The sequence below is a fragment of the Salvia hispanica genome, chromosome 4 (assembly GCF_023119035.1).
Source record: "Salvia hispanica cultivar TCC Black 2014 chromosome 4, UniMelb_Shisp_WGS_1.0, whole genome shotgun sequence".
In the NCBI taxonomy this organism is placed as follows: Eukaryota; Viridiplantae; Streptophyta; class Magnoliopsida; order Lamiales; family Lamiaceae; genus Salvia; species Salvia hispanica.
Genome location: NC_062968.1, coordinates 6,861,473 through 6,872,929, shown reverse-complemented (window position 1 = coordinate 6,872,929; position 11,457 = coordinate 6,861,473). Strand labels below are relative to the sequence as shown.

The window sequence follows — 11,457 nt, the reverse complement described above, 5'->3', positions numbered from 1 at the left end:
TATGGAAATTCGCCATACCGAAAATAAGGTATACCGAAGTTCGGTATACCGAAAACTTTGGTAAGGTAAAGGTATGACTTTTTCGCATACCGTATTTACGGTAAGGTATATGGTATGGTGGTTTCGGTAAGGTATACCTTACCTACCCACCCCTAATTCTATCTATAGTATTTTTCTATCTATTAGTATTAGGTGAGTCTCCTCCACTAACAATACTTCAACTAATCTACATTATTTTTTAGTAGACGGTTTAGTAAATTTTTGTATTTTATTAAATCAAACAATAATTAAATTTAATCAGCAGTAAATAAAATAAAAAAATAAGTTTTTATGTAATTAAATTTTAACATAATCCAAGTCAAGCGGGCTATTTTAGCCAGCCCTGAGACTGTCGACGAACTAACATCCCTGCCCATTGGTTAAACATACACCCGTATAAATAATAATTTATATACTTAAGATCTCGATGATTAATATTAGACGATCGGGAAACTTGTTACTTGTTAGTCTAAACAGCATTGTTTGTCAATGGATATTTTTACACAATTAATTAATGCCAAAACTTAAAACGGTAGGATTTTACAGTCTCTCGAGATCAGATTTTGTTGATACAGAGAGTCTGCAGTGCGATGAATCTGAAAAATCAGATTAATTCATGCATCGTATAATTTTGGTATCCGATAAAATCTTACACGGATCATGGAAATGGGAAAATATTGAGCAGAAATCACGTGAGAGAATATACATACAAGTGGTAATAATTTGCAGGCGGAAATTAAATATTTTAGGGGTAATTGCTTTTAAAATCACCAACTTTTCATGAATTCTGGTTTTTCCCACAAACTTTAAAAAGTTCGTGTAATGCCACGAACTTTATTGTCGGTTGCTATTTTCCCATGTCGTTTTCCGGTCTGATTCAAACTGTTCGTTTCCTATTAAGACAATGTCCAAATTCTTTTATCTTACTATCGTTATCTTTGTCTTTGAAATAGCTTCGTGTCGGTACCTTGTACGCCTCAATTGGAACTCGGATCAAGAAGTTATGGCCATTATGATAGTACAAGGTCGCACAAAGGTCGCAGCCTTCATCAAATGGCCATAACTTCTTCATCCAAGTTCCGATTGAGGCGTACAAAGTACCCACGCGAAGCTATTTCAAAGACAAAAATAACGATAATAAGATAAAAGAATTTGGACATTGTCTTAATAGGAAACGAACAGTATGAATCAGACCGGAAAACCTGACATGGAAAAATAGCAACTGACAATAAAGTTCGTGACATTACACGAACTTTTTAAAGTTCGTGGGAAAAACCGGAATTCATGAAAAGTTGGTGATTTTAAAAGCAGTTACCCAAAAAATATTTTACTATAACAATTGTAGCTTTGCACTTTATGACTGATTTTTTTTATTACTACAAGTTGCTACTGAATCTTTCTTTTTTGCATCGATAGTCATACAGAGGTACACATAAATTCCTTTCAAATGTCATAAATATTAAGAGAAAGAAAGCAATTCAAATATTGGGCAAATTGTCCACTGCATGCCGTAGTGCATCAGTAACATCATAATTATCTGTATTCATAACATATCACAGTAGAGAATTTGTGCACTAAAAGTTTTTTTTTTTTTTTTTTTTAAAGAATGAAATTGAGATACTTAGTTAAGATATGAAAGCTTTAGTGGCTCCAAAAGCATAAGAAAATAGTAAAAATGACAGTTGTTTGTAATTGTATTCCCATATGATCAAAACCTAAAAAGGTTGAGCTGGTCTTCCTTTTTCTTTTTGTCTATTTTACTGTACAATTGCAAGTTGCAATTAACATCCCCATCTCAATCCCTTTCCCAACCACATTGCTTCAACACTAATTGTTACAAAACATTAATAATCCTTTGTTTCTTAGCACAATCCAACCCCATAATCTCCATCTCCCTCTCCCTCATCCTCTTCCCACTACCACACTCAAATATATTCACCCCAAACAACCTCACCATGTTCGAACCGCCCCTCACTTTCCAATCAATGTACAGCTGCTTATCCGGCCCCGTGGACCGCTCAAAACTCACCACATCCCCGGCCCGCAGCTCCTTCTCCTTCACGAACCGGCTCCACCCCTTCGTCAGCACATAGCTCTGGCTGCTATTCCAATACGAATACCGGAATCTCCACACTTTCCCGTTCCCATCTTCCAAATTCAGCAACACTCCTTTACTACTACTGTTTCCGTTCTGGAAAGGGAAGTGTTTCTCCGCGTGCTGTTTTGGTATCACCAGCCGGTTCAGCTTCCCGACGTCGCTCGGCGTCACCGCCTTCTCGAATAACTGCTCACGGGCCTTGGCCGCCGCCCTGGCAGCGAAGAGGTTTCGGCTCGGGGGGCTGCCGCCGCTGCTGAAGCTGCGGCGGCTCTGGGCGAGCTCGTCGTTGTAGGTGTGCTTTCTGAGCATGTCGACGATCTCGGCCTTGGAGTGCGAGGCGAGGAAGGCGGCCTCGGCGGCGTCCTCGTCGGGCTTGAAGTTGGTGACGGCGTCGCGGCCGCGGAAGCGCTGGGCGGCGGTGTCGTAGGCGCGGGCGGCTTCGGCCTCCTCGTTGAAGGTGCCGAGCCACACGCGCTGGTGCTTCTCGTATATCTGGGCGCCCCAGCGGCCGTTGGGCTGGGGCACCACGCCTTTGAAGCGGGAGGAAGGGAGCTTCCTCGACTCCGCCTCGATGCCGTTCTCGGGTGGAGGCGGAGAGGGAAGCGTCATTGAGAGGGAGTTTGTGGTGCTGCTTTCGTCGGCGGAGCTAATTCCGTCCATTTTCCTGTTTGAGAGAAAGAGGTGTGGAAATATGAAATGAAGTGTGGTGTTGAATTGAATGGATGTTCAATGTATATATAGTAAGAGGAGGTGGAATGGGATGGCAGGCGTGTATGAAAATGAATTATAAATAGTTGGATTGAAAAATAGATATGGAGATGTGGGTCAACCCTAGAGATGGTGAGGAAGTAGGAAGATTCATGTGGTATAAGTATAGACTCATAAACGGAATGTGGCCCTCTGAGCCCTTCCTTGGTTGTCACGAGATTTTGTACAATTTTGTTTTGTGTTAAATAAAGATAATAATGTAAGAGAAAGTGAATAAAGTAGAGATACATGCGTTTCTGTTTTTAGTATTGAATCATCTTGATTGGGACAAACTAAAAACGAAATTGGGTCATTTTCGATGGGACGGAGGCAGTATTATCGAACTGAGAAATAAAGTGGTTTATATTTTTAAAAGAGGGAACTTCTTTTTTGGTCCACGAACTTTGCCAAAGTATTATTTTAGGTCCGTGAACTTTGAAAATATCATTTGAGGTCCATCAACTATGTGATAATATCATTTGAAATACTTTCTTTACTATTTCCAAGTTTTTCTGGACGAAAATACCCTCAATACTTTAAAGGGTATATATTTTTAATAAACTTATCATATACTCATATTTTTTATAAATATATTTACAATATATTTTTGACGCTTTTTCTAAATATAATTTGACCTTCAATATTATCACTTAATTTTGTGACATGCAAGTTAAATTGCTTCTTCAATTATTTATATTAAAGAATTTTAAAATTGAATATAGAACTTCTTTAATAATAAAAAAAATTGAATAAGGATTATTTCTTGCATGTCACAAAATTAAGTGATAATATTGAAGGTCAAATTATATTTAGAAAATTCATCAAAAATATATAGTAAAGATATTTATAAAAAATATGAGTATATCATAAGTTTATTAAAAATATATACCCTTAAAAATATTGAGGGTATTTTCGTCCAAAAAAACTTGGAAATAGTAAAAAAGTACTTAAAATGATATTACTCCATAGTTGATGGACCTCAAATGATATTTTCAAAGTTCACGGACCTAAAATGATACTTGGGCAAAGTTCGTGGACCAAAAATGATTATCCCTCTTTTTTATAATGAGTCATCTTGGATGGGACAAATAAAAAACTATAGTGTGTCATCTTCGATGGGTCATAGGCAGTACTGCATAACAAGTAGTTGGGATTCACATGAGTGTGGACCGTTGTAGAGCCAAATCCATCCCCCCTCACTTCACTTCTCGCTCCTCATTATAAGCATGGAACACTATAACTACATGTAGAACTCTCTCTTTTTTTAATAAAATATTTAGGGTAAATAACTTTTGAAATAATCCCTATTATCGGCATATGAAGCAAATGTTGTACGGTTTTTAGACAAGTGATCCTCATGTCTTGATTGCGTTTCAGTGGTTGCATGTGATTCTCAAAATTCAAATTAAATCGACATATGAGCTATAATGATTTGTCGGTGTTGACTCTTTAAGATTTCATCTTCCATTGTCAGATCAAGGACTGAATATATTCTCAAATATCGGCCAGATATTATTAATTTCCCATTACTTAATTTTATAAAACAAAAATGTATAGTGTAATTTCCCACTACTTAATAGTTAATCCCAAGGTTCCATAATTTGTTACTATTATTATTGAGATAAAAAAGAGTGCATGGTGATTGATGAAAATGATGTAAAGGGATAAAATTGGTGAGAAAAAGTAGGAATGAGAAGAGAGATGAGATAATATAAAAAAGAGAAAGGGTTAAAAATGAGAGAGAAGAGAGGTAGATAATGTGGTGGTTCCACCAGGATGGGAAGTGTATGGGGCACTGGTATTTGCTGGATAGAGATGGAGACAAACACAAACCCATGGCTTATCCATACTCATATTTATTCTCTCTCATAACACCTTACCTGGCATGATTTGATTCGTCCTCTCCATATTGCTTTTGTCTTATTGCCTAGGTTCACCTTCCAAATTACTCCCTCCATTATTCTCCTTTAATTTCCTCTTTTTTCTCTAATCTATTATGTCAATTCATCACAGCGTTTATTATACCCCCATCCCTTTTCTAATGCACTTTAATTTTACTCCATATGCTTTGTTATGGTTATGTTCCCAATTTTGGAGTCAATTTTTTACTTCTTATAAAATTATTGTAATAAATGTTACTAATATTGAAATATGAAAAGTTTGATTAATCCCAATAGACTATTATATAAAAGTGAATGTTGGAACATGATTACTTTGATACAAGCATTATCTTAGAATATTAGTATTAATTCTGATTTATTGTAAAAGACGATTTTGCACTTTGGAGTTAGGTTTTTGGGATTCCAGTTGCTTGTTGTTTCAAAAAATTCAAACATTATTTGATGTGGGCTACTACTAACTCTCATTAATACTAACTCTTTGACTACAGTATGAATTTACGATGTGCCAATAATGGCGACCAAAAATAAAATAATATTATTAATCTATATATGTGTGTGTTTATCAATTCATAGAAGGATTCCGTTTCCGTACGAAGGGGCTCCCCCCCTTACGGTTGGTACTTGAGATTAACCCAACCATGGTTTAATTTAGCATTATTGCACCCCATTTGGATTTTATGGTGGATTGGATTTTCTCATTGTTATTTATGTCTTTGGTCCCATTTCAATATTTATCACTTCTAAAGTAACTATTTTTTGTTGCAATAAAAATTTATAAAAGAAATTATTTTATCATTTTGTATAAATAATTGTTTTCATCAACTTTGTTAATTCTTTTGTTTATGTTTCTTAAAAATAAAAACTAGGTCGATTTTGAATTAATTTTCAAAATAATAATTTTTTATTTTATTTTTATATATTTTTCTTTATAATTAAGTAGAAGCCATTATCCATTATCATTTTTTTTCTTATAATCTGTCTAAATTATTAATTATAGATTAAAATTTGTGAGCGTATTTGTCACAATTATATTTTAACACAGCTACAGACTACAGTTGACGCAATCCACAACTCTATCTACCAATTAAATATAATAATATGGACTGTATGTTTTTCTTTTCCCCAAATATCTTCAATATGGCTACTTGATCCACATAATATACTTACGTGGAAATACTAGTCAAATTTTTAGATATCAGTAAAATTGCTCCAAAGCACCTAAATTTGCTCTAGTCAAACAGGGATTTGGATCCCTTGCTGTGATTTCACAGCAGGGCCCATTCCAATTATTTAAAAAATTTATTTTTTTTAAATATTATATTTTAAGTTTAAAAAATTAGAATGTGAGGAACAACATCCCCTGCTGTGATTCCTCCACAACAGGAGATCCAAGCTCAGTCAAACAGAAAGTAAAGAGGAATTACTATTACATGATACTAACAAATATAGAAATTTTGATGCTACGCTAACATTTAGACCTTCGTTCAACGTTTGGGCATCCAGCCATCCACAACAGCAAGAATTGTACACCCGCCTATTTCTATTTTTCCTCCATTATGTTACTAGTAGTAGTATTTTATTTTTCAGTCCATACACCTACGATAATCCGCTCTATTCCTATTTTCCACTTGAAATATTTTTATCTTTTCAAAAAATTTATGTGACTAAATAAAATGAAATATCAAAATTCAAAACAACACAAATTAAAAAGTAACACTTAATTAATAAAAAGAGTTATAATGGAAATAATTAATTAAAAAAAACATAGAAAATAAGAAAAAAGGTATGATAAAGGAAGGTGAAAATGAGGTGTATACATAGAGTGGAAAATAGAAAAATAAGTAGAAAAAAATCACAAAATTTGTCGGGTGGGCGATCGTCCGGGCGCCCGTGCGCAATAGCACACGATCATGCGCCCGGTCGATCGGTCGGCCTTCAGGCGCACCACAAGTAGAGGGCGGGTGTCTGGGGCGGGATGATGGGACAAGGATATGCTATAGGACGGTATCCCAGACAATGTGCTTTTTTGGGCTATCGTCTACTATTGTGAGTGATCTTACTACATTTTTTAGTATAGGCACATTTAAATATATTAGAAATGGGCCACACACCCCTTAAAAGGCCTCATAAGGGGAAGGGTTATCCACACTTATATAGGTGAGCTAGGATCGTTACCAAGTCGATGTGGGACAAGATATAGAGAGTTTTAATACGCCCCCTCACGTGTGGGCCGGAATGACACATCGGACTTCCATCACGTGGGTAGGCAAGAGAAGAGACAATGAAATAAATTCATCATTGACTTGGGCCTGCTCTGATACCATATTAGAATGGTGATAGCCGAGAGAGTGAAGAAACGATAGAAGACATGATTGGGGATTTTTCAGTGTTGTATTTCACGTTTGGAGGTTGCCTCATAATATAGAGGGTTTGCCCTAATTTACATAAGGTAAGTAGATCAATTTATGTCAATCACTATCAATTACACAATCAATCTAATATCTTACCCCTAATTACGTGATTTTATTTCTAACAAAATATGTATCTATCGTTCATCACATTGCCCAGGTTATCATCCATTATCGTGAATGGTCTTGCTACTTTTTTTAGTATAGGTAAATTTAAATATGTATCTATCGTCCAAACTTATTTTACCTTATACAAATTGATGACAGGTACGCTTGTTTGTTTTGCACATTTCGATGAACCGTTTGCCATGTAGATAGCGGGTTTGCAGCAGTCAGCAGATCAAATTCCAAACTTATAGACATTGATATAATCAATATAAAATAAAAATCCCATAAATTAAGTCATTTTAGCTAAACTACTTATACTATGTACGTATCAAGGCAACACATAATATTAACCTATTACACATTGAATGACGTGTTATCTAATCTGGAACACACATTTTATCTTGATATACATTGCGATATATATTAAAGATTACACGTCATTTTTATAAATTTGAATCTTTATAATATGTCATTTTCTTGTTTACTCAAATCACCACAAATAAATAAATATTTGGTGCACATTGCCATTTTGAAAACATAATAGTACATTATATAATTAAAATATTTTAATAGTACATTACATTGAAATCACAAAGTAGATTTACTCAGGAGAGATAAACATGTCTACATAATTTATATAATTATATGCATATCCTATCTTCTTTCATGATTAGTTTAATATTTTTCAATGATATTTCGAATAGATTCCATGAATACATATGAAAATAGGATGTTTCTTAAAAGGAAATATTGTTGCAATCTTTTTTGTGGCGCTGCTTCCGCTTCGAGTAGGAGGACCTTAGCTTGTCTGTGATCCCTACTTTCTTATACTAAAAAACATTATATTGAAATGGGACAGTTCAAATCATTATCCACCTTTTAACAGTGTAACGAAACTCCATTATAGACATTATCTTCTTATCTTCACTCATTAAATGCTGATCTCAAAATGAAGCTTCTGTTAGTTTAGTTGGTGGAATAGTAGTTATCTTAGCTCTATCCATTACTTTTATCTTTTTCTTTTGTTTTTTTCTATAACTACCATTTTAATTAGCTCTAGTGATGACAAAATACAAATAGTTTGGTTAGATATAAACTCGGTATTTGAGTGATATTAATTGGGTGTTACAATAGTCTTGTTTTAATTGATTAATGCAACACCACATTTTCATTTAGAATGTCTTAAAATTGCTAGTAATATTTTTGAAGGTGTTCGTTGCAAATAGATGGCGATAGTATTATTCAAATATTTTGAAGTTACATTTTGAGCAGAACTTTTTAGAATTGACCATAAAATTAACATGAATATAATCAATAAGAAAAAAAAAATATTTACGAGCATACACCTGTGCTAGCAAAACTTTGGTAGCAAACAGACGGTGTTTTTTGTAATGACTATTAATTTAGAATAACAATGTAGGAATAGAAATTACAAATTATTGCATGGAATTTCGACATCATCAAATCCCAAGTTAGTTAAAAAGCAAAAAAAAAAGAAAAAAAGTGGGTGTTGATTCGTGTATATCTACTGCCTTATTTTAGCCACACATAATCCAATGATGTGCCTAAATAGTTAATACAACGGATTGGTTAATCTATATCTACAAACAAAAGCGCACTTTCCAACTCCTCGTGATTCATATTTTCGTTGAGGTCCTTGAGGATGACTTAATATATATAACGATGACCTATATCCCACCACTTTAATTTACTAACATTAGCACGTTATGCAAATAAATTTTATAAATTGATATAAAATGTAAAGGGGGAAATCCAGAATCTGTAACTTTAGCCGTCTTCGTTATATATTTTGGCTCTCCTTTGAATGCCGTATTTTTCAATATTATCTACAAATAGTGTGAGGAGTAATAAAGAATAGAGATTGCTTCGGTAACTTATTAATAATAATAACAATATAAAAAAAATACTCTTGGAGATTGGGTTTGCGCCCGTGTAAAAAGGCATAGTACTTATGATTTCTAGTTATAGTAATGTGAAAATAGTATAATTATCCATCAAATTTAAGGTAGTTATAGAAGAAAATCGTCAGTTATCAATTGAGATTATTTAGGCTAATAGAGAAATGAGATGCAATATCAGCCACTCATTTTTATTAAATGAGTGGTCCAGATTTTACCACACAAAAAATATTTTTAGATTAATTTATTTTGAAAGGGCAGAATGGTAATTGCAAGGGCTTATTCTTGGTCCTTCCGTCAAAACTCTCACTCTAAACAGCATGAATTGTCTTCCACCACCGCTGACTTCAGATCCTGTGCGCGAGCTCTGGTCGTCTTCCACGGCGGATGTGTCGGAGCGCATCGCCGGCATCGGTGTGAAGGAGCATGTATCCAGTATTTGATGCTATTCGACAGAGAGAGCTATTTGATGCTTTGCGAGCGACGTGATTCGATTGCTGGTCCAGAATTTGCTAGAAGCCTCGATTACTAGGTTTAATTACTTCCTAGTCTAATTCGCTTGCAATTCTTCCTCTGTAAAACTTGCTGTTGCCGATTTTATGAATTTTAAAGGTGAAATTTTACCGATTTCTATAAATAGAGGCATTTTGATACGTCTCTGGTTTTTTTTTTTGCCTTGTAGTGCTTGTTGTGATGACTGTAGACTAAGTAGTTGTTTTTCCTTGATCATGATTTGATGAGTTGCTATTAACTTGTGTTTTTGCTATCAATATTTTTATGAGATTTTTGCTTCTGTTGCAACCATATTACCATATTTTTGCAGTAGATGATTCAATTGTATTGGATGTGAACTCATTTGAGATATTGATTTTTCAATATTTGCTTTTGTTATAGGATTTGAACTTTTTGCAAGCTTAATTTTTGATTTGTTTATGGAATTGGAAGTATTATCAAGAATTGGATGTCAACAAAACTTGGATTTGGGTTGCAGAATTTACCCCAAGAGAAGATGCCTCAACTTGTATAGATAATCAGGAAGAGGGATGAGCATTTGGCACAGGATGACGATGAAATTGAGCTTGATATTGAGGCTCTTGATACGGAAACGTTGTGGGAATTTGATCGGTTTGTGACCAATTGGAAGAAGATGGTGAGCAAGACAAAGCGGCAAGAGTTGATGATGAACAACAATCCAGCTGCTGGAGTTTCTATTCCCTCCAGTCTTGTTACTGATGCTGATGTGTTAAGTTAAATTTGCATCAAGATTTTTGTCTTTTTTGTGGTATTTTCACTGTTTATTCATGTTGCTGGTAATGTTGTGTAGGGCGCATTGAGCGACAAGAATGATGATTGTGGCAAGATGATGAAAGAAAATGATGAAGAAGATGTAGATATTGATGACGATATGCCAGCATCGAGCTTCCCTGCTGTGGTGGAGATTGAGATTGAGAGAGAAGGTGTTGTTGGGCAGGAGAATGATGGTGTTGTTGGACAGGAGAATGATGGTAGAGGCAATGCCAGCAGTAGCTCAAGCAGTTCTGGCAGCTCAAGTAGCGATTCGTCATCCTCGAGTGGTATTGATACTGATTCTTCTTGCGGTTCTACATTGTGTTGGGGTTGAAAGTATGGAAAACGGAAACAGAAACAGATGTTCATTCTTTGAGCTTGCTTTTTACAGATTCTGATTTAGGGAGTTCCTCTGGTAGTGAGTCCGACGCAGATGATTGACCAATTTGATGATTGAACTTTTATTTGATGATTGAATTGGATGTCTGGCAGTTTTGTTGCTTTTTCTTGCCTGTTAACTGTGATATCTCAACTTTGTTTTAGTTCATTTGATATTTTGGCTATTGATATGTGAATTATAAGTGTTATTTTTTAGTTGTTGACATTCGATATTCTCGGTATTGATATGTCAATTGTAAGTGTTATTTTTTAGTTATTGACATTTTAATACGAGTTGTTGACATTCGATATTTTCGGTATTGATATGTCAATTATAAGTGTTATTTGTTAGTTGTTGACATTTTAATACGAGTTGTTGATATTCAATATTCTCGATATTGAAGAAATGTTAAATGTACAAATTTTTTATTGTTGTTGGATGATTTATCAAGTATGAAAGGAACGGAAAATACGTAAAGAATTCTGCTTTTGAGGCAAATGTTACGTGTCTCTCTCTTTTATTTCTCCAAATTAAAGCATGAAATATTTTGCACTCTGGTTGTTTGGTAATA

The 11,457-nt window shown here is 34.6% G+C and overlaps 1 protein-coding gene and 1 pseudogene across 1 annotated transcript; one reads left to right on the top strand and one right to left on the bottom strand.

Moving 5' to 3' along the window:
- Positions 1–1,706: 1,706 nt before the first annotated feature.
- Positions 1,707–2,933, bottom strand: LOC125219272 (AP2/ERF and B3 domain-containing transcription repressor TEM1-like). Its single transcript, XM_048121198.1, has one exon. It carries the CDS (start codon positions 2,795–2,797, stop codon positions 1,874–1,876), a length of 924 nt encoding a protein of 307 aa, XP_047977155.1. The 5' UTR covers positions 2,798–2,933; the 3' UTR covers positions 1,707–1,873.
- Positions 2,934–10,181: 7,248 nt separating this feature from the next.
- Positions 10,182–11,082, top strand: LOC125220273 (annotated as a pseudogene).
- Positions 11,083–11,457: the final 375 nt, after the last annotated feature.